The following is a 27,712-nucleotide window of genomic DNA, read 5'->3' as shown; positions in this document are numbered from 1 at the left end:
CCCACTTCCAAATTTCCCTATTTCTGCTCAAAAGTACCACTAGTGATCCAGGTTGGTAACCTTTACCAACATTTACCTTGACTCCTCACTCTCCTTAACCCTCATACACCCAATCATTACCAAATCATGTGATATTTACTTCCATCACATCTCCTGCTTCTGACACCTTCTGTTCATACAACCAATCGCCTGGGTTTAGGCCTTTGCCATCTCTCAATTCAAAGATTGTAGTAACATCCCAATTTATATCCCTGTGTTAAGTGCCTCCCTATTCCAGTCCATCTTCCACACCACTAAAAAAATTATTTTTAAGGACAAATCTGATGTTACTTCCCTGCTCAATAAACTTCAGTGATTCCCTATTGTCTCTACAGTTAAGTACATAATTCTGTTTAGCTTCCAAAGTCCTTCAAAACTTAGCTCCTATGTATCTTTCCTGTATATTATTGCCTTCTCAAACTCTCATGATCAACAAATTTGCCTTCTACTTCTCACTGATGATACTCCATTCCCCATCTCTGTGTCTTTGTTAGTCATTCTCCATCCTTGGGATGCACTCCCTTCTATATTCCACCCTATAGGCTCCCTTTTTCCCTCAAAATGTAGCTCAAATACTACATGGTATTCCAAAAGTCTTACTGCAATATTTTCTTTATTTACTTAAATATTCCCTGTATTTCCTTTGTATATATTTATGTTTATATTTGTTTCTACCCTAATAAAACGTAAGCTCAAGAGCAGATTTTTTTAATTCTTTTTGTCTGCCTCTCCAGAACCTAGTACAGTCCTTGGCACATAGGAGACAGTTAATAAATACTTGTTGATTGATAGAGGCAATAAAAAAAATCAGACTCTACTCCATCTGCCATTTGTAGCATTATTTGACAATGCTACTTCCTACTCAAAGAAAGGATGCCATTGGAAAATCCCTTAAAACTGCATCTTGTAACGTTATGGCATGTATTTTCAAGGAAGGTGTGATTTAGGCATTGAGAAGGAGGCATATTGTGATATTGTTCATAATCTGAATCAACAATAAAATGTTAGTAAGGTTTTAATGCCAGCTACTGAGAGCTTGAGAAAAAAACTGACTCAGATATCTCCTAACGGTATCTTTTTTCTGCTTCAGAATCGAACACCTGGTACACAAGAGGAAGATAGCTGAAGGAAAGAAGTTTGAGGCTGTGTTTAAACACCTCCAATTAGAGGATATTATTTTGGTTTTAGGACTTTGCTTTCTTTTCTCATTTTTTTTTAAATAGCACAGTGGCATACCATGTGCTGCTATTCACAGGAAGCAAGAAGAACAGAGATTGCAATCTCTCCCAAACTGTACTTTATCTGGGAAGCAACATTATAGAATAGGTTACCACACAGCTCAATGATCCATTGTAATTGTGGAGACAATAAAATGTTATGGGAAGGAGGGGGAGGGAGGAAGACATTTTAATTATGACTAGATTGATATTTCTCTAAACAACAGGTGCACATACTTAGAAATGTAACTTCAATAAATTTCATATTTCCTTCTCTTTTCTTACCAGACCTGAATAGTTTATCTAAAAATTTGCCTTACACCACTTGATACACAAAATGAACAAAGTGTTGAGTACAAAGGCATCTGTTTTTGACTTGGAACCATATGTAATCCTAAAAAAATGTCTCTTTGACTTAAAGCATTTTAGTATTAAGCATTAATACTAATAAACTGCATTTATTTATTTATAAATATCTATAATAGGCACTTATGGTTTAAAGCATTTTAGTATTAAGCATTAAGTATTATAAGGTTTGAAATAAAGAAAGTGAGCTTTTCCTGATATAGACATTGTAAGAAGTACTCACATTATGAATCAGTAAAGAGAATATAGGTAATTTTAAAATTTAAATCAAGTTCTCACTTCCAAGGATAGCGACCTTAGCTACTCAGGCCCAGCAAAGATAGAAAAGACTTTCATTGTGTGAGGGAAAAGGAGAAGGGGAAGGGAACAGGAATGTTTTTGTAGACTGAGAATGTCAGGATCAAAAGTAACGATTAAATCTAAAAAAGGAAAGAGTGCTAGTAAAGAAAAAAGGGGCAAAGTAAGAAGATTCTCAGGAGAAGTTTTATTTGCTAATCAACTGACAAAGACAATGAGGACATAGTAAATGGATAACATTTACTTATAGACAACCAGGAGACATACTGAGTAGAAACCACCATCTAAGGCACAGAAAAGGAAGCTCTCTCTCCCATCACCAAAGATACCATTATAAGGCAGTGCTGGGTTGTGTAGTCAGTAAAACATTTTTTTCTTAAACTATCAACAATCACCCTCCCTGACCTGAATTTGCAAATCTGTCACCAAGAAATAAAAACGATGTCCCAAGGTTCATTTCAGTTGTTCCAAAATAACGCTAGTTAAGCTGCTTTCAAAACTGTGGGAGTATAAACAAAGATAGTACTTTTTTTTTTTCCAGCATCTGACTTCCTTTCTTTGGCTCTCCCATCCCAACACAAATATATTTTCTAACATAAGGTTATGCTGAATTCTTTGCCTTTCTCCTCTATAGGATCATAGATGCTTGTTAAGATGCAACATACAATCCACTGAGTGACTCTCCTTAGAGAACAACCCCTGAATCCCTACCATTTCTAATCTTAAAAAATCTAGTCTTCAAGATGATACTGTGGCAACCCAGTCCCTCAAACCCTGAATGACCACACTGTTGGCAGGACATTGACCCAATTCTCTAGGGCTTACTGTTGATTTTTTGGAAGATTTATATCAGAATTTTAAACAACCTGGTTAAATATAATAGAGAGAAAGTAAAGAGTATAACAATGGCCCATATTATCTATTTTATTCAGTCATAAGAGGGAAGCTATGGAAATATTCAGTGGACACATCATACCTTGGAAAAGGAAATACCAAAGCATTCCAGTATATTTGCCGAGAAAACTCCAAATGGGGTCAGTAAGAGTTAGACACTACTGAACAATAATCATGCCTAGTCCCATGGGCCTGCCCCAAAAGGTTCTCATAAAGCTTAACATAGTTCTGATATCAAATTAGGGGTCTAGGTGAGGCTGTATGTGAGAGAAACTGAGGGGGAGGAGTGGCTGGAGAATGGGAATCAACCTTTGTCTTCTACTTTCTATGTATGTAGCCATCTACAAATGTTGAACAACAAATGACTGAATATAGGGGATATTTTGTTCCCTGGGTCCCTTACCCCCAAATCCCAACACAAGGACACTGACTGGATCTCAGGTTTGCTTTTTTTTTCTTTTCATTCATTCCAGCCAATATTTGTAATCAGCACTTTAAGTGATAACAAAAAGAAACATGCAGTCAGACAATGTCCTTGATACAAGAGAGGAAGAAGAGATCATTAGCTGATGGGTTCCCTTAAGCTACTTGTGAGCTCTACAGAACTTCAGGGCACCTAAACCAAAGTAGCAAGTCAACAAGCATTTAGCAGACTACACAAGGGAGCCAGGGTTAAGTTGTTATTGTGTTTGTCCTTTGTTCTGGAAGAGGACCAAGACCTCAAGATGATGACATGACTTGTAGTTGACTTTGATTTGAGTGAGGGAGAGCTGTGCAAGGTCGCCAACCTCACTTCCTTCTCCTGAGCCATCTGGGTCCAATGGCCAGATATTCATGAAGATGGTGGGAGATGGCCCAGGATACAATGGGAGACCCTGGCCCTTTTAGGCTAAGTAAGGTCTTATCACATTCTCACTCTGAGTGAGATACATCCATTCAGTGAATAGGCTTCTTTAAGTTACTCAGTGGGTTAAGTACTGGAGATACAAAGAAAGGCAAAATAGCCCCTAGCTTCAAGGAGCTCACAATCTAATGGGTGGAGATGAGCGCTCACAAGTAGGAACATATAAGATATGGATAGATGATAGATAGAGAGATAGGTACATATATATATATGTATATGTATGCATATATATATACATATATAATATATATGACAAATTGAAGATAATCACTGAGGGCAGGCATCAGCATTAAGGAGGACCCAAAAGGCTTCATCGTTCCCGAACACTGCAGGAAGGGGGTCCAAGCCTTACCTCCCGCTCCAGACAAACTGGAGTCCTAGCGTCCTGTGACCTTCTGCTGTTTCTCTGACTCTTCCCTCTTCCCCCCCATCCTCTCCATTCCTCTAGAATTCCTCCCCCTCCTTTTAAAGCCCAGCTCTGTAGGCAGGGAGATCACATGGGTCCTGCTTAGCCCTCGGGGGCGGGTGCAAGCACCCCAGAGCCACACTTGGAGTACTGTTAAGAGCTGTCCCAGCATAGGGCGGGCCGCCTGGAGGGAGGGGCGGTCCCGGGTTGGCAGCCGCCTCCGCCTGCCCTCCCACCGAGTTCCCCGACCCCCGACGACTGCCCTCAGCCCGAGCTGCCAGCCCTCCCATCCCCGGCCGGGATTCTGAGACGAAGAGCCGGGTCCCTACGCTGCGGAGCCTCCTCAGGCGCTGCTCGCAGGCGTCGTCTCCATAGCAACAGAAGCGCCTCGGCCCGCCGGGTCCCGGGTGGGCAGTGCGGCTTCGGGTGGGCTCCTCCATAGGGTCAAGGGTCATCTCTGTAGCAACGAAACCTTGGCGTGCTACGGCGGCCCCGCGGGCCGCTTCTCCGCATTGCGTACCGGAGACCCCTTCCTCCGAGAGGTCCCGAGCGTTCCGCCCCCTTCGCCTCTCTGGGTCAGCGGGAGGGGCGCGGGGGCTGGCGTCCAGCACCTTCCCTAGCGGCTCCGTCCTCCAGGACCTTGGAGCGAAGTTAGCGGAGGCTCCGCCCGCCCGGGGCTTGGGAGAGTCTCGCCCAACCTCGCCCGCTGCTCTGACTGAGACCCCGAGGTCCTGAGAGGGCAGTGACTCGCCCAAGGTCACACAGGCGGTTTGCGCACGGAGCATCCTGGGTCTTCTTCTAACCCAAATCCTTCCCTGGGCGGCCGGGGGCCAAGGACGCGCTGGAACTGGAGATGTCAGCCCGGATCCCCCATGGCCGAGCGATGCCCACCTGCCCCAACCCGCCCTCCTACCGCCTTCTTGTGGACCAGGATCAAAATAAATGATAATTTCATGCTCTAAAATTTTACAAAGCGCTTTGAAATGATGCAGTTTTTGTCCCAGTGACAACTCTGGGAGGGAGAGGTTATTGTTGCCCTCATTTTGCGCATGAGAAAACTTAAGGCAAAGACTAGGGAGACCCAGCTAGTGAGCATCCCTGCCACCCTCCATCCCCCGGCAGCCCTCACCTAGGGCGGTCGGGCAGTCACCGTCAACAAGTCTCCCCCGACACCCCTAAACCACCCTTTTCCACTTTGATTCAGGCTTTCCTCTCTTCTTATAATATTGTCTTCTAGAGTATAATCTTGTATAACATTGTCATAGCCTCCGCCAATTGCCTATGATATCTCATTAATATTTCCCTTTGATGCCCAAGAAATATCCTTAATAAACTAACGCGTTACTAGCCTTCTCCCGTCTTCTCTTCCTCTCCTTTTCTTTTTCTTCCTCTCCTCCTCCTCTCTTCCACTTTCTTTCCTCTTCCTCTCCTCCTCCTCTACCCCACCTCCCATTTACTTATGAATGAAGTATAAACTGCTACTCTCTAAAATCTGATCCCAACATGCTTTTTCCAACTTTAACCTCATGCTAGTCCTCTTCATGTACACCACCTTTTATCCAGCCCAAGAAGAATCCGTCAAATGCCTATTTTGGGCACAGTGCACATAATTGACAACATGACAATAGACAAAAGGAAAAACTCCGGTTGCCTCAAGGAGCTTGCATTCTACTGAGGAATAAAAGGAAACATATGCAAATTCATCATTTCAAGATGAAGATAGCACTAAGAAGTCTTTACATAAAATGTGGGACATGATCTTAGCCTGGAAGGAAGCTATAAATTCCAAGCAGCAAAGATGAGAAAGGAGTGTGCTCCTCTCATACTTGTGAATCTTTGCTTACCTTCTCCACCTCTTGGAATAAACTAGTCCCTTCCCCATCACCAACTTGTGAAGGCCCTTCCCCTGTCCAAGGTCCAGCTCAAGTGCCATTTCCTCTTCCCTGACTAATGATTCCCTTCCAACTTAAAGTGATCTTCTCAAATATCTCCTAATATTTTTCTTGCCCCTTTATTTTTTATCACACTCTCACTTGACCATATGAGACAGTGACAATGGAAAGGGGGAAGTAGAAAGGTGATGAAGATCCTGAAGAGTCAGAATCAAAAGTATTTGGCAATTATTTGCATATAAATATACATATATACATATATATATATGGGGGATAGGAATTCCCTCCATATCTTTCCTTTTCTGTTAGATTACAAACTCCTTGAAAGCAGGGTCCCTTTTATTATCAATAAACTATTAGAACAGCATGGATCTTTTAAGAAATGTTTCTTAAGTGAATTGGAGCTCTTACAAGAAAACTGGTACTGGACTTCAGATTCTCTGATTAGATCAGAGCAACCAGCTGCCCCTTCCTTTAAATAAAAAGATAAAGCAAAAAAAGAAAAGAAAAAACAAGACATCGCACTGTTAGCTGAAGTGCAGAAAGACATGTTTTAAAGTACTGCCTACAAAGCAAAGACAAAACAAGTTAATTTCAAGTCACAGTGGGTCCTCAAGGAGAACAACAGGTAATGGAGGTTAGAAGTAATCCTTAGTGATAGGGATTCTATAAAGAAGAGAGAAAATAGTCATTCTAACATCTCAGAAATACTTCAGAAAAGTAAATTAAGGAATAGAGCAGTTGGCTCAGTTTTCTCCAGTACCTACAAGTACACTAAATGATGACCTAGTGATTTTATAAAGTTCATAAATTTCTCTTAGTGCTATAATAAAATGAAATAAGAGAGAAAAAAAGGATAATCTAGTATATAATGTGGATCTATATTTTTAAGGTAGCCTGGAAGAGTAAGGAAGTGTATTTTGGAGTTGATAGAAAGCTGACTTAAGACCAAGGAAAACCTGAGTTTCAAGTCCCACATATATTTTCTATGTGACCTCAAGCAAGTTATTTAATCTCTCAGGGTTCTGTATAATTGTTTGACTATAAGGTGCAGAAAAGGTACTGTACCTGTATTGGTAGAGGGAACTTTCTCATCAGGGAACTCCCTGTATCACTGAAGTCACAGGTGTAGTCTCTAAACCTATCCCTGCTAGGGCATAGAAAGAAAATTAGATAGATAGATAGATAGATAGATAGATAGATAGATAGATAGATAGATAGATAGATAGATAGAAAGAACAGACAGACAGACATATAGATAGATAGATAGATGATAGATAGATAGATAGATAGATTGATATGCAAATAATTGCCAAATACTTTTGATTCTGACTCTTCAGGATCTTCCTCACCTTTCTACTCCCCCCTTTCCATTGTCACTGTCTCATTAATTCTCATCTAAATTATGGAATAACTTTCTAAATTGTCTTCATGCCTACAGCCTATCCCCTCTCCAATCTATCCCTCACTTTGTTGGTACCCTAGCCATTGTTCTAACAAACCACTCTGATCACATTATTCTCCCTGCTCAAAAGCCGCCAACATTTTCTTATTACCTACCAAATTATTCTTTGAGAGCCTCCAGGGCTCTCAACAATCTGCCTCCATTGTCACATATTACTGCTCCCTAAGTACCAGTCAAACAAAGCCATTTGCTCTTCCCTGCTCTGTTCCTGTCCTTTCTCATCATCATCCCTTTATTTATACTATCCCCCCATACCTAACACAGTCTTCCCTTAAATTTTCCTGTTGAAATCTTTGAATTCTTTGCAAGCCCAGTTCAAGTATCCTCTCCTCCATGAAGATTTCCCTGTTCTCTAAGCTTCATGTGGTCTCTCCCTTCTAAGACCTCTCATACCACTTTCTTTGCCCTGCCCCCATTTGTACCTAGATGTTGGCAGGGCATCCCTTCCTCCCCTTTAGACTGTGAGCTCCTTGAGAGCAGAGGATACCTTTTGCCTTTATATCCCTAGCACTTTGGCCAGTGCCTGCAATTCATGAATACTTAGGGATTAACTCATCTGTACACTGACCATATTCTAAGTTATATTTTAGTTATTAGTGTAATTTCCTAGTCTTTGCCTCCATAGTAGGTTTTGGGCTACTTGACAGCAAAGACTGTACTATCATCATCGTCATCAAGAAACATTTATTAAGTATTTTCTATATTCCAGGCCCTGTGTTAAGCATGAGGACACAAAGATACAAAGGCAAAAACACAGTCCCTATCCCAAAAAACACATTCTAATGAGGGTGACAATATGCAAACAACTATGTACATGCAAAATATATACAAAGTAAATAGCAGGTAATCTTCCAGGGAAGGCACTAGTAGTGAGCAGAGATTGAGAAAGGCTTCTTACAAAAGATGAGATTTGAACTAAATCTTGGAGGAAGCCAGGGAAACCAGAAGAGAGAGGTGAGGAGAAATGCCTTGTTTCATCTTTGTGTCTCCAGAGCCCAGCAGAGATCATTGTTATTAACAAGTACTTAATAAGTATTTCTTGAATTGAATTCAATCATATAAAATGAAAGATACAATGAAAGACAGACCATTAACAAGTTCTATAGTTTGAAAAAAGATTAGAATGAGAACTTTCAGTAATCAGAATGATTTTTGCAAACTATGTTCCATCAGACAGCTAAAAACTCCTTGTGCCCACAAATAACCAAGTATTGAAAGAACTAATAAAAGTAAAATATATACTACTTTCATAATACACTGACATAAATTTGAAGGCTATGCTAGTTAAAGTCCTAAAACACACAACTTTTAACTATCTAATAAAAAAAAAGGAAGCATCTAGCATAAATTGTTAAATGGATGGATGGTATGGGTAGATAACGTAAGCATACAGTTCAATGCACCTGGCAGCTAAGTGGATTTGTAGAGTGTCCTTACTTCCTAGGGTCAGAAAGATTGAGTTCAAATCCAGTTTCAGACACTTACTGGCTATGTGACCCTAAGGAAGTCACTTAACCTGCCTCCCTCAGTTTATTCAACTGTAAAATAACTTAACCTTTCAGGGTTGTTATGAGGATCAAATGAGATATTTACAAAGTTCTTTGTAAACTTACAGCACTATCTAAATGGTAGCTATTATTATTATCTTACAAAGCAGATGAATATTTCCTTGTGTCTGGAAGGATCTTAGAAACACAACATCCCAGATACAGAAGACTGAGGTAAAGTCTTCCTTTGCCAAAGCAGAGAATCACCCTCCTGCTGCTAATGTCATACAACCACAAACATCAGAACTTTGTTCTCTTTAAAAAACAAGAGCATGTTGCTACAGTGGCATATATAATGGAACCTGGAAATTCCATGGGATGATGTACTTTACCATGTGCCTAGACATATGTCTTGCCTCCAACCTTTTGTAAAACCAAGAGCAAGTTTTCATATAGAAGCTGAACCTTTGACCAACATCACTGAGGCTCTTTAGTGAGTTGGATGTGTCAGGAGGGATTTGCCCTAACCTAACTCCCTCTGTCCTGAATGTTGGGCTTGGTGTGTTTACGAAAGAAACTAAAGAATAATGAAACAACTTAGAAGATTTAATAATGGAATTCCTGTTATTCATGTGTATGTGGAACTTTAATGTTTAGGGAAAGAATATATTCTTTACAACAATCCTATGAGGTAGGTAGTATAGATATTATGATTCCTATTTTACAGATGAGGAAATTGAAACTTAGAGAGTGACCTACCCATAGCCACAGAGATAATACACGTCACAATAGGGACTTGAACCTTTCTCTCCAATTTCCAAATTCAGTGTTCTTTCCATAATAACCCACTGTCTTTCATATATAATTGTTCAAACACCGGAATGGTTTGCCCTTTTACTATAAGAAATTGTGAATAAAATACTACAGTTTGGGGACATATACATAGGAAGAAAATTAATGATTCTGTTCAAGTTAAATATGGTACTAAGAGAGGATCATCAAACAGTGTTGTCCTTGTTATGGCAAAGAAGCTTCCTAAAAATGTTCACTTTTAAATAAGTGGCTAAAACATGGAAGACTTTATTTGAAAATTTGTAAGAGAATGATTCAGTGTGAAAACATGAAACAGCAGTTTAGCTTCAGCATGTTGTGAAAGCAATGCATTATTTGAACAAACTCTCTCAGTTATAAATATGTTCTAAGATGAATCAGGCAAGATATTGATATGGTCAAAATCATCTACATTATTAAGACTAAACCTTTATTACCATGCCTTGAATTCCACATTTGTTCATTTGAATTTTAGGTATAAGAAATTCACTCTCCTGGGAAAGTGCCCTGATTATAATTCAGTTATGTATTTAAGGGTTCCTTTGGGACTCAAGCTGATACTCCTCTGTGACAATCAGTATTTCTGTAACTCAATCCCCAGGATGCAGCTTTTGGCCTGCCCTCAGATCTTCAACATGAAGATTCTCACATAGACAATCTGGATTTGATATATCAGAATTCTCTGTAGTTAAAGAAGTTTGGGTGGGTTTTTTTTTTTTATCTTAGTCTGATTCTATAAGAAGGTATAGTTTATGGGAATGCTGAGAAACAAGACACTAAAAAGCCCTAAATCTTACCTTCTATGCCTTTCTTGTTTCCATATTTGGTAAATTCATTGAAAAATGTAACAACCCTGGATAAAACACCAGTAGATTTTACAAAAAACTTCAAAATGAGCTGAAAAGCAGGTGCTTCTTTTACCCAAGGCAGTTCACATGGAAAAGCAAGGCATGTCCGAAGTCAGGGTACTATTATTTTCTATTGATAACAAAGGAAACAGGAAGTGATGGTTGCACATGCCCACTTTAACTGTTTGAATTAGTGTGACAGAGGGAAAAGGCAAACAACCCAAGAAAAATACAGATGTTCCACCTGTATTTCTCTGAGCTCCAACCAGGACAAGTATTTCCTACTTCTCTCCCAAGAGGTATCTTTTCTGAATATTGTGAATATAGTGTTTTTGTTCATCTTTTTTCACTCAGAACCAACTTTAAATATCATTTTTATTGTTTCAGAAGTGTATTGGACCTCCCTACTAGCCTCTGATTTGGGTTTTGTTTTTGGCTTTTTACCTTCCATGTCAATATGAATGTCAGTATTTACTTAAATACTTACCTTCTTGCATTATCTTTCTTTTTTTGACCCTTTATTCATTTTTTCAGAGCTCGTTACTCAGAATTGTGATGTATATAATGAATTTAGTCAATCTACCATATTAGTACAAAACATGATTACTGGCTTTTAAGAAACTTAATCTCACTGGACAAAAAAGGGCTTAGACTCAGCAGTCCTCCTTTTGAGGATTTGCTTAAAACTCAGTGACTCTGTATGACTTGTGAAACTCAGAACTAAGTGTATCCTCAAATAGAGAATTATTTGCAGATAAAGGGGAATATTTAAAAATATATACTTCATTTCTTAGAATAAATCTAATTTACAGAAAATCAGTGTTTATCATATCGATGCCAAATGATCTCTTCAACTGTAGTTTTCTTTTAAGCAACTACAAAAAGTGAATCAGATTTAAATATTCATAATCTTATGGTAAAGATTTATTATGAAATGCATTCAAATTCTAAGATATTTATTTCACATGAAAATAAAAAAGGTATTTAATTAACACTGTCATTTAGATTGATTCCTACAATAAAACAATGGCTACAAATTTCTGATCCTAAATTCAATGTCTCCTGCAATGACTCCTTTTTTCCCTAAGTGTGTGGCAATACTATTCTAGCATTGATCTCAAGAACCCTAAACTTATTGCAAGTTTAACAAATAAGTCAAGAACCAGGGAGTTTAATTGACAAAAGGTACCTAAATAAACCCAAAGGCTTGGAAATAAGATTTTATTTAATGTTATCTCTCCATCATAATGTCATAAGAACTTTATATCAAATTTCCTGATGCAGTAATATTATTTGGCAGAAATCTGCTTAGCTTCATTAAAACTTTAATGTAATTGTTCTCCTTTTAAACATAAAATAGCATGATAGATAGTGGCCAGTCTGTTTCTTTTGGCTTTACTTGCTAAGGGGATTTAGGTCTCTGTTTTATTTTACTTACTCAATTAACTTGTTAGCTGGAGTACTTTCTTGGGGTCAGAAACCTGCAACTTATTTTAGGCTTAATAGAAAATGGATAATGAAATTTATTATGTGGTAATTGAAAAGAATTGAAGAATGATATAACTTGAGATTGAGAAGAGTAAGAAAGAACTTTTAGAAGGTGAAATAACATGTCATAGCAATGACCAACAAAAAATATTTCTACTCCCTAGTTTAGACTGAAGTCATGCCATTACTCATCCATCATATTAGAATACTTGGTGATGTTGGCCATATTTTGAATCAACCTATCACTTCATACATAACTGTTTTAACATTCATAAGCTGCAAAATAAATTACTCCAAAATCAATTTTTCATTTGTTTGATACTTTTCAAAATACCAATGATAAACTACCTACTTTCTTCAAGAGATAGAGGTGGGTGGGGTGGAGAGAAGTGTGAAGGAAAAAACAGATTTTTAATTCTGTCTATGGAAAAGAGTTTCCAGTAAAATTGTTTATGAAAATAATAAAAGACAGAAAAGAAACTTACTGTTCTATTTAAAATGAATGTTTACTTTCTTCTAGTCTCAGCCAGTCTGGCTTCAAGGACCCTAGACAAACTAGCAAGTTGAGAAACAACCTTTACAACACTTCTTTCTTAGAGGAGACCTAAATTACCTAAAAACCAAACGTTTCTATCTGGAGATGGGGTCCCAGCTGAATAAAATTCTTTCTTTCATCAGCAACCTTTGGATTTTCTTAATCAGAAAAATACACATACATACTAACACAAGTTAGTCAACTTGGGAGGTGTTTATGTGAATTCGTATTTGGTTTGTGCAACGAATGTATTTGACTTTGTTATACTTGCTACTGGGGGTGGGGTGTACTTTATAGCTGATTCAGAAATGCAGTTGGGGGAATTGACAATTGTCTTTCCACCTTGAATCTCTCAAGATGGTGCATAATTTCAAAGTTCCCTATTCCAGGGGAGACAATGAAAAAGGGAGGGGGACAGGAAACAGAAAAGTGGAAGCAGAAACGGAGAAAGATGAGTAGAGAGAAGTGAAAGGGAGCGATAGGGAAAAAAGGAGAGGGGACAGTGGAGAGTGGAGGAGAAAGACTTCTTCACTGCAGTACAGAAATTAATAGTAATCAGTAGCTCCTTCCCAAAGCCTCAGCACTAATCTTAACCACTGTCCTTTTCTTTCCAGACCATAATGATGCGTTCGCATCTTGAGCACGGGATAATCTGCCCTCTCGGGTAGTCTAAAAACTCTGCTAGCTTTTTGGTGCAGAAGTGGTGGCCGCAAAGGGAGAACAGGGTAGGTGGAGAGTTATTCCCTCCTCCCACCCACACCTCCGCCTCCTTCCCTCCCCCTTCTACCAGAAAGCAGCAGCATCCCCCTTGGAGCCAAGTCCAGCTTCATTCCATTACCAGTTCTCTGGGGGTTGGGAAACAGCAGCCACTTGCTGCCTGAGCAGATGGGGGTTCTGGCTGCTGGTGCTGCCTCTTGTTGATGTTGGGGTGTCAGAAAGGCAGCGGAGAGCCTATGATCTACTACACTGCAGTGCCAGCGTCAGGAGCCTCCAGCTCACTGCAGGACAGCGAGCCCACACTCACACTCGTACACACACACACACACACACACACACACACACACACACACACACACACACACACACACAGCCCCAAGCTCCCCTCCGTACACTCAAACAGACCCACACGCACACTCTCCTAGGTTTCCTCTCAACGCAGCGATGCTTGCGGCAAACCCAGCCGTGGGAACTGTGGGGCCCAGAGCTCTTTGGGGATGTGTGTGGTGCTATTTCCCTGAAAGGCAGCTGTGAGGTACAGCGACCAGACTCCTGGCTGCTGCCGCCGCCGCCACCGTCGCCACCCAGTCCCTCTCCTTCTCCTCCTCCTCCCTCCCTCCCCCTTGTTGCTTGCCCACAACTACGCTGCCGCCCCAGAACGCCCCAAACTGATCTAGGGAGAAAGTGAACCCGTGGGATCTGACTCCCCGAAACACCTGCATTTGCATTTCTTATGTAACGTACTGCAAGTTTCCTCGTTGGAGCCCATTTGAACTGAGGCGCATGATCACCAACCATCACGCTACAGCCCAGACCCACATCCCAGCCCATCCAGGCAGCACAGCACCAGTAGGTTTTAAAGCAAAACAATAACAACCCTCTCCTCCCCAGCCCCGCAGCGTGCAGTAACACAATGCTGCTGAGCACAGTGTGTGTACTTGGACTTGGTTTCCCTCCGGGCATCAGCCCTGGGAAGTATCCTTGTGGCATGATGTGTCACCGGCAGACGGGGAATGAGTTAATCCACCGGCACTGTGAGCTAGAGGGGGAGAGGGAGGCGGGGGCTGATGGTGGTGGGAGGTGGGATGGGAGAGAGGGAGGGATGGGGCCTGATTTTACTTTGGTAAAGGTGATCAGTGTGACGAATATTCTGCAAGCTAATCAGAAAGTATTGTACAGGATCTCAGCTCCTGAGCCCCATGTCACTGAACCCAAAGGGAGGGCAGTCTGATAAGTAAAGGGAACCCCCCTCACCCCCAGATCCTTCTTCATTATAACTACCGAAGCTTCAGCTGCCTAAAGGAAAACCGCTAGGGCACATCACTTCAATATTCCACCGAAACACGAATAAAATTTAAAAAACCTTTAAAGTTTTCATCCCTCGGTTGATGAGATGTGTCACCGCCAAGAGATGTTGATAATGGTTTTCATATCCGCTGAAGCTAATCCAGCTGTTTTTTCATATAACATCTCTAACATGCAACGGTCGGTCCTGGCTCCTTTATCTTTTCCCCTTCCTTCCCTCTTAGTAGAATTGCAGCGCTATCTCTACGAGCAACAGACAGGTTATTATGAGGGAAAACATAACATTATGCATGTTTTGCTTACCAGTTGGGTTCTTGTTTTTCTTAAGACTCTTGCCACAAAGACACTGCAGCATATGCGTTCCTTTGCTGAAAATGTTCCAAAGAAACCACATTGATTTGGGCGAAAAGCAATCCAGCAGCTTAGACACCCTGAGAAAGAAGAGATCCTTGTGGTTGCATAATAATAATTTGAGATCAGTTCTCCTGAAGAGGGGCACCAGTTTTACCATAGGAAAAACGATAATATTCCGATCTTCTCCCAGTTTTTTCCCCTCACGTGGTATATTTCTTTGAGACTTCTCAATGAATGTTTTTTCGTCCAGGATGAATGATTTATCCCCCTAGATCAACACTGGGTTATTACCAAAAGGCTGGGGGGAAATCCTTTTCAGCATGAAGCCAAACGAAAAGGCAAAGAAATTCCAACTGAGGCCAAAAACTAATCAGGGAGAACAGTAATGCACAAAAGATCCCCAAAGAGAAAACCATAGCCTTTTACTTGATCGCTATGAGGATGGGAGGATCTGCAGAAGCCAAAGCAGGAATCATCTTACTGAAAGAAGACTGCCATTGTGTAGCCCCTAGGAGAAAGGAAAAAGAAAACAAAAAAAAAAGAAAACAAAAAAAGAAAAAAAAAAACACCACACACACTCACACACCAATACCACCTCCGGAATCAAGTCTGACAGATGAAGATATAGATTTCCCTCTGAAAGTGTCGATTTTTTACAATAAATTCCCAGTGATCTGTATAATCTGACTGAACCTGCAGTTCTCAATCACCTCGTAGAAAAGATGCAAATCTAGGTCCCCCTCCCCTTAGCAATCTTGTAGTAGGTGGAGAGAAAGGCAGACCCCCTTCCTCCTTCTTCTCACTCTCCCTGCTTCCAGCAACGGTGTGCATGAGGAAAATCTCCCCTCTGGATTTCTCTCCCAGCCTTGGATGTGAGTTACAGGCATTAGAGGGAGGAGGAGGAGGAGTTGAAGTTTGCATTGAAAAGACTGGCTTTCCATGACGTAGCCACGTGCTTTCAGACCCGTCACCAGTGAGATGCTTCAACCAGCCCGGGGAGGGCAGTGTCACTGCGGTCTCTTTCCCAGCACCTCTCTCTCTCTCTCTCTCTCTCTCTCTCTCTCTCTCTCTCTCTCTCTCTCTCTCTCTCTCTCTCTCTCTCTCTCTCTCTCTCTCTCTCTCTCTCTCTCTCTCTCTCTCTCTCTCTCTCTCTCTCTCTCTCTCTCTCTCCCTCCTCACACTTCCAGCCAACCCCAGTCCCAGCACTTTCACCTCTGCTCCCTCGCCCTCACATCAACCCTAAATCTGAGCTACTGCTGGTTTGCTCTCTACTGCAACAAAAGACATTAAAGATATTTTGCACTTTAAAAAGTGAGTTAAAGAAGAAAAAATAATAATAGTAACACTGAAAATAAGTAAGTCATGGCAAGGAAATAACACATTAAAGAAAGGCAAAAGGAAACTTTTCATCTTTCTATGCTGTTGGAATTTTACTTTTATCTTTTCTTGTTATTTTTAGTTCCCTAAACATCAAAGAAATGTCTTTCAAGTGCCTTTTTTTGTGTGTGATGAGCTCTTATTAAGTTTTTCATTACAGAAAATACATCAGAATGGAGTTTTTTTTAAGTCTGTGGCCATATACATGTTTTATATGTGTATGTATATACATCTATATGTACATATACACACATACATATATATCTCCCTTTCTCTATCAATTTATATATGTATATATGTTTTCCAGAAATGCCCCCTTTGTCACCTGCCAAAATCTGTCTAGTAAAATATTAGGACAAAAGTACCAAGCAGAATTGCATTTCCCTCTGGCATTATATTTTCCTTAAATAATATGACATATGTTAAACTATTCTAATTTAGCTCTTATTGAACTAAATCTCTATTAATTGAATCATCATAAACTGTCCCTCTCATCTTCTTAATTCTTCTCTTTGCTTAATATGCAACCTAATTATCCCACACCAAATTTCTTCCAAATAAGCCAGCAGTAAAATTTCCTTCAGGATAGGTTCCTAAACTCCAATTAGTCACCTAAAGGTCTAAGGAGTAACTTTTTTCAACAACGAAACTAACTCCAATCCTTAGTTAAAATGCCGTTTACAGACCTATACAAAGTTTTATACTGCCAGGTGCTGTTCCTTAATTTCCTTAATGTATTATCTCATTTGATTCTCAAAATGACCCTGGATAAAGAGACAGTGCAAATACTGTCAGATTTTACAGATAAGAAAATTGAGAGTCAGAAAATTTGTGTGCTCTGTCCAAACTAATAGATGGCAAATCCAGGACGTAAGTATAAGTATTCTGATCTCAAATATTTCCACCATATCTCTTCTTCCTTTCTCAGCCAAACTCCTTGAAAGCATTGTCTACACTTACTGTCTCCACTCCTTCTCCTCTTCTGAAACTTTTGCAATCTGGCTTCCAACCTCACTCAACTGAACTGCTATCTCCAAACTTACCAAAGTTCTCTTAATTGTCCACTCTGGTGTGTTTTTTTTTTTTTAATCTATTCTAATCCTTCTTGACCAATCAGCTGCACTTAAAGCTGTTGACCACCAACTACCATCTCCCTCTCGGAGCACCAACTTCTCCGGGTTCATCTGCTACCTGTCTGATCACTTCTCAGTTGCCTTTGCTGGTTTACCATCATCTATATCACAAGCTTGAACTATGACTGCTATCCAAAGGTTTTGCATAAACCCACTTCTCTTCTCTCTGTATAATACTCTCTTAGTAACTTCATCTGATCTCATGGATTTAACTATCATCTCTATGCACATGACTCCCAGATCAATAAATCCATCCCAGTTCTTCCCTAAGCTTTAATTCTGCATTACTTAGTGCCAACTGTACCTTTCAAACTGTACATTCCAGAAACACCTTAAATTTAATACATCTAAAAGTCAACTCACTGTCTTTCTCTCTCTCATTCCATCTTGCAAATTTCCCTTTCTGTCCATTACAGTTCCATCCTTCCCAGGTTCATAATCTGGGCATTATTCCTCACTCTCCCTCACTTCACATATATGACCAGTTGCCAGATCTTATCATTTTTACCTTCACGACATCCCTTCCATTTAAGCCCTTCTCTCCACTCACACAGTGACACTCTCGGTTTAAGCCCTCACCTCTTCCCTAAATTATTACAACAGCTTCCTCATTGGTCTCCCACCCTCATCTTTCTCCATCCTACACACTCCTGTCAGAGTAATTTTCTTTAAGCATAGATCTGACCAAATGACTCTTCTTCTCAATCAAATTTGGCTTCCCATTATCTCTAGGCTAAAATATAAACTCCTCTGCTTAACTTTCAAAGCTCTATACACATTGCTCCCAACTCAGCTTTCAAGAATTATTAGGCATTATTCCTCCTGTCATTCTCTTCCATCCTGCCAAACTGGGCATCTCTCTGTTCCTCACACCTGACACTTCATCTATCATCTTTCTACCTATGCATTGGTTATCCTTCATTCCTGGAATTCATTTTCTCCTCACTCTTCACTTCTACCTCAGAGAATTCCTTTGAGATACAGTTCAGACATCATCTCCATGAAGCCTTTCCTGATCCTCTCAACAGTTAATGTCCTTCCTCCCAAACTATTTTTACTACTTTGTATCTATTTTGTACTTATTAACATTATATTTTTGCCATATATTTTCATATGTACTTGTTGGGCTCCTTCACTCCCCCTCATTGTTAGTAGGGATTGTTTCATTCTTAAATCCTCAAAACTTAGCCCAGTACATTATACATAGTAGGTGCTTAATAAATACATGTTAGTATATTGTTATGGCAGGCTGCCTCCCTAATAAGTTATGTTAATTTCCTTTCTCTTGAAACAAATGCATATGTATCAGAAATTGGTATGGTAGCTAATAACTGTCCCCTGCCTCCAGAGAAGAGGAAAAAACCTAAATAAAAAAAACAACACAAAAAAATCATACATTCTCTTAATGACAATAAATCTTAATGACAAAAAAATCAATAATGGCTAGCATTTAAATAGAATTTTTAGATTTGGAAAGTATTTTACATACATTAGCTCATTTCAGCTTCTCAACAACTCTGAGTTAGGTTCAATTTATTATAAGATAGGATAAGGATAAGGAACCTGAGGCACAAAGATGTTAAGTGGTATGCCTCATGTCTCAGAGATAATAAGTGTCTGAGACAGAATTTGAACTCAGGTCTTCTTGATCACAAGTCCAGTGTTCCACCTACAACGCTATCTAATTAATTCAAAATTAAAATACTATCTCTTCTATATTTGATCTCAAATTATCTCAGTTTCTGATTGAAATATTGAAGTCTGACAAAACAGTAACATGGTGCACTGAAAAGAATACTACATGAATCAGGGGATAGTCTTCAAGTCCTGGCTCTGTCATTTGCAACCCATGTGACCTTGGACAGATCACTTAGCCAATCTGGGTCTCATTTTTCTCATCTATAATGTTCTTTGATTAAATATCCTTTGAGGTCTCTTCCAACCTTAGATCTATGGTCTTATGATTGATTTGAAAGAAAATTAAATATCATTGGAAGACGTAATAGATAGCTGTTGGGTAATATAAATGTGATAAACCGATTTCCTACCAGCTTCTCAGTAGTATAGCAATGATGTTTTGAATTTGTATTCAGTATCTAGTACCCCATTAGAAAATGTTGGAAGGTATGGAGGTAAGCTGAGAAAGAATTAGCAACTAGCAAACAATTTTGTAAAAAGCTAAAAGAACACTAACCTGAAGAATTTCAGAATTAACCAGACTTGTGCTCTTTCAAGAGGAAGCTCTACCTTCTACCTGGCTTTGGGAATAGAGAGGAATTAAAAGGTTGATTGCATTTGGAATAAAGCAACAGGTTTGGGAAAGGAAGAGGGTATACCCAAAGTATAAATGTTTCATTTTTAAATGAGTTGACTTAGGAGGCAAAACTGAAGATGCTAGAGAAAGTTAGTTCTCCCATTTCTATGATTTTATGGCTGAATGAGTAGGGTCGTAGGTCAGGGAAATGTTATAAACATCAAATGCCTAAATTTCACCAGGGCACTTGACAATTCAAGCATTTATTGAGCACCTAGTATATGTCAAGCACTGGTAATATGAGACCAAAAACAGAGTAGTTGCTGCCTTTAAGTAATGGGGAAGAAAGCAACATGTATCCAGAGAAGTAAATATGAAATATACAAAATAAAGAGAAAATAATTTCAAGGAGCAAGGAGTCAGTCAGTCAATAAATAGTAATCTGTCACCTATTGTATGCCAGACACTGTGCTAAGTGCTGGGGATACAAAAAGAGGCAAAGGACAGTCCTGCCCTCAAGAAACTTAGTCTTAGAGGAGACAAGAATGAGTAAACAAATAAGCTAAAATGGGATAAATATTGTTCAGCTGTTTTAGTGGTGTCTGACTCTTCATGAGCTCAGTTTGGAGTTTTCTTGGCTAAGATACAGTTTGTCACGTCCTTCTTCGACAAGTTAAATAGGAAATAATTAAAAGAAGGAAGGAATTAGAATTAAGAAATTGGGAAAAGTTTCCTGTTGAAGATGGAATTTTAGTGGTGACTTAAGGAAGTCAGGGAAGTCAGTGGATAGAGATGATGGAGAGGGAGAGCATTCCAGGCATCAGAGAGAGTCAGCAAAAACACCAGGAGCTGAGAGATGGAGTATTCTCAGAACAACCTTGTGAGATAAAGAAGGTAAATGTTCTAATTTTCTCTAATTCTATTTTACAAAAGGAGAGCACAAAAAATTGGAGGAGTCAGAAAGATCCTTCTGGAGGAGGTGGGATTCTAGTTGTTCCACAAGGTAGAAGTGAAGTGAATGAATATTCCAGGCACCTGGGTAGAGAGAGATGGAATGTCATGCACAGGAAACCACAAGTAGGTCACTGTATGCATCATAGTGCACTTCAGTAAGAATGATGAGCAATTGGTCCAGAGTGATTTTTGAAGTATGGTCTGGGGACCGCTGAGGCTCCCCAAGACATTTTCAAAGGATGGAGGTCTATGAAGTCAAAATTATTTTCATAACATTTACACATTTAAATTTCTAACATGGCATATATCAATGGATATAATCCACATAAAAATGCTCTTTGAAGGAGGGTCCTTCAATAATTTTTAAGAGTATAAAGGAGACCTGAGATGTAAGAATTCAAGAACTATTGGTCTGCAGAAATAGGTTGGAATCAGATTGTATGTGATGGGCTTTAAATACCAAACAGGGTAGCAAAGGAATAAGTATTTATTTAATGCCTACTTTGTAACAGATTTTGTGCTAAGCACTTTTTACAAATATCTCATTTGATTTTCACAACAATCCTGATGCAGATGCTATTATTATACCCATTTTAAGGAGGAGAAACTCGAGGCTTGGAGATGTTAATTGATTTACTCAGTCACACAGCTAGTTTCTCAGGCCAGAATTGTACTTGGATCTTCCTGATTCTAGGCTCAGCTCTCTATCCACCAACTGCCTCCTACAAAGAAGTTTGTATCTGGTGCTCAGGGAACCACTTCTTGAACATAGATGAGTGACATAAGCTTTACGAATATCAATATGTCAGCAGAAGGGTTAAAGAATGGAAGAACTGAAGGAAGGGAGATTAATTTAAAAGGCTATAATACTCCAGTGAAAGGGGATAAAGACTTGAACTGGTGTAGTGGCTGTATGACAGGAATGGAGGGGAAAGATGTGAGAGATGTGTTGGTAGAATCAGTAGATCTTGACATGATTGAATCTGGGAAAGATGAGTAAGAGTGAAGAGACAAGGATGACTCTGAGGTAGCAATGCTGTGTGATTGGAAAGATGTTGGTATTCCAGGAAATTAGGAAAAAAGAGGGGTTTTGTGAGGAAGATAATGAGATCCATTTTCAGATATGTTGACTTTGAGATTTCCAAATAGACATTTCCAAGGTATCCAGGAAAAGGGGTCCAGGAGTTCCAGTGAAAGTTCCAGTGGAAGGGGTGCTGGATTTGGAGTCAGAGGTTCTAGGTTTAAGTCCCAGTCTGTTAGTACCCATGTGACTCTGGGCAAGGCATTTAACTTCTCTTTACTTATCTACAAAATGCTGGGGTTGAACTAACTGGCCTCTAAGTCCCTTCCAGGTCTACATATATAATCCTGTGGTTTTACAATCCTAATGGTGATTTATGGATGGATATAAATCTAGAAGTGAATCTTTACTGGAGTGCCCCAGGAATCTCTCCTTTACCCTATTCTGTTCAACATATTTATTAATGACCTGAATGAAGTCATAATCGGCATGCTTATCCAATTTGTAGATTACACAAAGCTAGAATGGAAAGTTAATACACTGTATTATAGAATTGAGATCCTAAAAGAATTCAGTTTCTTAGAATAGTGAGTTGGAGCCAACAAGATGAAATTTAATCTAATGGATCTGTGATCTTGTCACTGTACCTTTTCCAACAATGCAGATAAAAGCTCAACCATAACTGCTCATCCTGTGTGACTCTTGCCTATGTCTTCTCCTAAATTTACTATAGAGGGTCCTTTCAGTGTTCTAAGTCTTCCTCAAATTCTAATTCTAATTCAAAGAGTGACAGTTGAGTCCTGGGATGTCCATTGACTAACCCTCAGTCTTACTAAATGATGGGCTCAGCTTCCCCCACCCCCCCAGACATATATTTCTTTGATGACAACTTTTATAATACTTCTTCAGCTCTTTACACATTTGATGACCCCCAACTATGACTTGCCTGGGCAGCTACGTGACATAGTAGATAGAACTCCAAGCCTGGAGTCAAGAAAACTTGAGTTTTTTGAGTTCAAATCGAACCTCAGACACTTACTAGATATGTGACCATGGGCAGATCACTTACCCCTGCTTGCCTCAGTTTCCTCATCTGTAAAAAGAGCTAGGGAAGGAAATGGCAAGTCACTCCAGTATCTTTGCCAGGAAAACTCTGAATGGGGTCACAAAGAGTTAGACACAGCTGTAGTGACTGAACAATAAATAGGCACCTTCATTAAAATAGCCCGAGTCTCAAATACAGAAGCAAAGACTTGAGTGGCTCTGAACAACCAGGTAAGGCAGAGGAACAATTAAGTCAGGTAGGAGTTTCCCGGAATACCATGTTTCACCATATAATCATCCCACCCTGTTTTTTTTTCTGTTTTTTTTTTTATCCCTAATCCAAAATTTGGTTTATAGCCTTTCATCATGTAATCATTGCATGGTATAATTCTATTTGACATACTGCTTAAAAGGTAAACAGAACAACAATGTATTCACCAGTGGCTTATAGATACCCATTTGTCTCTTGCTCATTGAGGGTCACAAGCCTAGAATTCTCAGTGCATAGACATTGTTAGTATATTTCTGAAAGTCAACTTGCATGGTTTGTTTTAGAGCACTGTATTGTCACTAAACTCAAAGAAGAACCATAGGTGCAAGGGGAGCTAGCTAGTGGATAGGAAAAGCTGCCATGAGTAAACTAAGTGATATAGTAAGAGTTGCATCTTCCCAACTTTAGCATATATTCACCAGTATTCCATGCATCTTAATCCTGCACCAAAGACAGTTTAGTAATAAATGATTTTTAATTAATAAAAGCACAATTTTTAAAGCTTCACATAATGTTCTCACCCCACTTTTTGCAAAAAAAAAAAAAATTTGACATAAATATGCAATGATTATGCAATGAAGTGTGTTATCCTCAATTTGAGTGGGACAAAATTTTTACTTCTCCAGTCCCTGGTATCCCAAAAGAGTTTTATTAATACAGTTATAGGCTGACCATAAAATAACATTTTGTCAATCTCATGTTTTGAAAGCCATACTCAAAACTCCCTATACAGGGAAGAGTAATTACCCTCCGCTTCCTTACAGGGGTGACAGGAATCTTCCCCAGAGTGCACATTGTGTAAATCTCCCCTTGTTGCCTAGACAGCTGCTAGGGCTGTCCCAATCTCTCCCTCACACTTCACTAGGTGATATGTCCAGGCTTGCTTGGTAATCTGGCAGAGAAGATTAGATAAAACGGACGCTGTTCTTATGACAGTTGTGATCACTTTGCAAATATTTATGTAACAGACAGCACCTCAAGGTCTGAGCGAGGCAGATCTGGTTTGCTTTCCACCAAAGCCTGATGTCAGTCAGGTGGGTCTCTGCCCAAAAGGCAGGATATCATTGCAGTCGTAGTAGTAGGGTCACAAGGAGAAAGAAGGAGAAAGGGAGACACAGCTCCAGACTATCAAAATCCTCTTTTAAGGTATCACCCTTTCCATGCTGTCCCCCATTAGGTAACTAGGTTACAAAAGGAATTCATTTTTGTGGAAACACATATATAGAATTTCCCACATTAGCTACCTAAAAAGAGACAAAGGGTCTGGAGTCTCAGATTGGTTCAGATGAGTTTGCAAAAGCAAGTCCTCTGTAACTTCTCCAAGCCATGGAACTCTGCCCCTGACAAAAACTTTGTGTCACCTTCATTAGACTACCCATTCATTAGCCATTGTCTAATTATTCACTAACTTGTCTCCTACCTTTTTTTCAGCCTTCCAATTCCTTGGTCAGGAAAGCATACTCAGCCTCTGATTCCCCTAGGAAAGAGGTCATTCCCTGAATGCTGAGGGAAAAGGAGAAGTGGGGGAGGGGGGAAGCAGAGAGCTAATAACAAGGCAGGACTAAGACTTTCTTCCCGACCAATCTTCACCTTCATCCCTGTCTCTGTTCTCTTTCATTATAACGCTAATTTTAGCAAGATTTAGCCCATTCTCCAGCAAAACCTCTGGGTCATAAATCATGTTTTAATATTTATCCCATCAGTCCCTGCCCCATTTGATTATCCATTTTTCACCTGTACAATTACTAAATCCATAAGCTACTCCTCTCTCTGCTAGGCATGCTCCTTAAAAATGAAAAGCTCTTTCAACTTTGCTTCTAATCACTGAATACATAAAGGTAATTCATTTTTGTCTTCCATGTGTTAGCAATCCAGCTTTTCTAAAACCATTAATAAGAGGCAGGGAATGTTTAATCTTACCATATTTCTACTATCGCTGTCAAGTTGCTCAAGCACTCGTGCTAGACCTGCAAGGTCAGTCATCCCACTGAGATGACTACCTATATATCTCAAGAAACACAACTACCACAGAGCATCAGGGTCTTATATTTGATCATCCAAATCATCCAACACTGGCTTCTTCCATACTTTTCTTCCCCAACTTTAGCAATTCACTTAAATACTTAAGTCAGTATAATCAGTCAACCCTTGCTGACAAATACTCAATAGTTTAGACCAGGCCTAACACAGGCTAGTCTAGTGATTCTGACTCTTTGAAAAGGATGGAGGAACAACAGGCAGGCACTTGTGGACCATAAAAATGGAATAAAAGCAATTTTACTTAAGATTTAAAAGAGTACAATTGAGATAAAACTATACTTTCTCTTTCTCTCCCTCTGTATATACTAAGGCTTTCCCTTCGGGCAGTGGGAAATTAGACTGAAAGCTCTAATACCAACTCCCCAAAGACAGCAAGGAAGGTAAACCAACAATGATGTAGGAGAGGTGTCAAACTCCACCCAGGCCACACTCCACAGTGCTGTCTAAACCAGATTAAAATGTAATTAGGAAATACTTAACAAAATAAATAAAAATGCAATAAAAACTTTATAACATTACATTTTAAAACTAAGTCAATATACAGCCACAAACATCCTTACCTTCAGTTTAGTCTCATTTCTACTGGAGTTTGTCACCACAGATCTACAGAGCAAACTCCCTATTCTCTTAAAGAGATACCAACCTTAACCTACACAAAACAAGTGCCAGTCCTACCACTATAGTTGTCTTTTTGAAAATATTTGAAATATTTAAAAATATTTATGTAACCCATGGTTCAACACTTCAAACTCTGAGCTGCACAAACCAGGTTTGATATCAGATGTTGCCTCCTCCCCAATCACTAACCCCAAAATTTACTCTGGAGAATCTCAGAATAGAGATTATATTTAGGCTCCCCCTTACATTATTACATTAGTCATACAAACACTCAAGGTCACAATGATTTTGTTGGGGTACAGAAAATTCAAAAAAAGTAATCTTTATAAACTATAAGTAATACAATTCTCTCTGTCGCTCTCTTTGTCTCTGTCTCTCTCTGTCTCTCTGTCTCTGTCTCTCTGTCTCTCTCTCTGTCTCTCTCTCTTTCTCTCTCTTTCTCTCTCTCTCTCCCACATTATGACCCCTAGAGGCAAACAAATTTGGTAGTTATTGGCAGTGCAGACCCTTCTCAAGTCCCACTTTCCCCAGATACACATGTAATTCTCTGGACTCATATTGCCACTTTGTGGATTGGACTCTACTCAGACAGAAGATAATCTTGATGCTTTCCCACTTTCCTACATTATCAGAATAACTTGATAATAATAGAATACGAAGTCCAGGTCATTTGTTTTCTCATATTCTGGATTTTAGTCCCTAGATGAATTTCCTTCTCAAGGGGCCAAGTGCATGGTTCTCATCTTTCTCCAAGAGGCTAGTGTTGACCTTGAACTCCTCATCACTAGATGAAAGGCTAGATTCCAGAATTGACTTCTACTCAGGAACTCCTTCTTCTTTGAGAGGGTAGGTTCTGAAATTCTTCAACTTGACTAGAGTCAGTAACTAGAATTTTGTATCATAGCTCTTGAGGAGAAACTCTGAACAGTCTTGCTTATGATGAGATGCAAGAATTCTCATCCCTTGGCTACACACATCACATGTTTAAGAACATGTGTGTCTCTATCATTCCCTCCAAGGATTGTTTGAGGAACTCAAAATATTCCATAATGTCAGGGTGGTGTTCATCTCTGGGAGAGTTGGAACACTGGGTGGAACCTGCTCCATAGTTGTCAAGAAGTTGAGAGCGCGTAGCTTCCATATACCTTGACCTAGATGGTTATCAATGGAACATGATGATGTGGGATTGGGAAAGAAAGGCCTGGAACTTGGCCTAATCTCAGTTTTTCTGAAAGGCAGAATAATAAAAAGGCTATAAACAGTCTGTTGGCTTGTCTTCATAGGCCATTAAAGGGCTGGCGTCTCTCATAAAAGTCTATCCTACGAGAATTATTAAAAATGAACTTGTTGCTGTTGTTTAGTCATTTCAGTCATGTCTAACTCTTCATGACCCTATTTGCTTTCTTAACAAAGATACTAAAAAGGTTTACTATTTCCCTTCTCTAGCTCATTTTACAGATGAGGACACTGAGGCAAACAGAGTTGAGAGACTTGTTCAGGGTCATACAGCAACTGTCTGAGACTGAATTTGAACTCAGGGAGAAAAGTCTTCCTGACTCCAGGCTTGGCACTCTATCCACTGTGCTTTCTAGCTGCCCATGAGCATTGTTATATAAAATAACCAAATATCCCAAGAAATAATGTTTCTTACTACCTTGGACACATAATTAGAACAATCCCTTTGTTTTCTTCTCCAAGGAAAACCTATAAGCTTCTTTTCATTTATATATAGTCTCTCTTGATCTTATTTTCATTTCTGGTAAAAATATTAAGAATGGTATAATTCAGTTCCTCTGTGGATTGTTCCTTTTTTGTATAAAAATCTCACTTTTGGAATGTAATAATTATCTTACTTTTTGGAGACTAAGAATTGTATGTTTTAGTACCTTTTGCCTGTTTTGCCATCTTGCCCATCACTGCAAAAGGGAAAAGAGGACATACAAGTATGATTCTTA

The 27,712-nt window shown here is 39.5% G+C and overlaps 1 protein-coding gene across 1 annotated transcript in view; it reads right to left on the bottom strand.

Annotated features, from left to right (window-relative positions):
• The window catches only part of FGF14 (fibroblast growth factor 14), an 855,245-nt gene extending 839,947 nt beyond the window's left edge, over window positions 1-15,298 (bottom strand). Inside the window, exon 1 of the mRNA XM_072622027.1 lies at window positions 14,995-15,298. Within this exon, the coding sequence (XP_072478128.1) occupies window positions 14,995-15,202 (208 nt within the window). The 5' untranslated portion in view covers window positions 15,203-15,298. The remainder of the gene's footprint in view (window positions 1-14,994) is intronic.
• Between the last annotated feature and the right edge of the window lie 12,414 nt (window positions 15,299-27,712).

This window comes from Notamacropus eugenii, chromosome 6 (assembly GCF_028372415.1).
Source record: "Notamacropus eugenii isolate mMacEug1 chromosome 6, mMacEug1.pri_v2, whole genome shotgun sequence".
In the NCBI taxonomy this organism is placed as follows: Eukaryota; Metazoa; Chordata; class Mammalia; order Diprotodontia; family Macropodidae; genus Notamacropus; species Notamacropus eugenii.
This window is presented reverse-complemented; position numbering and strand designations above follow the sequence as displayed.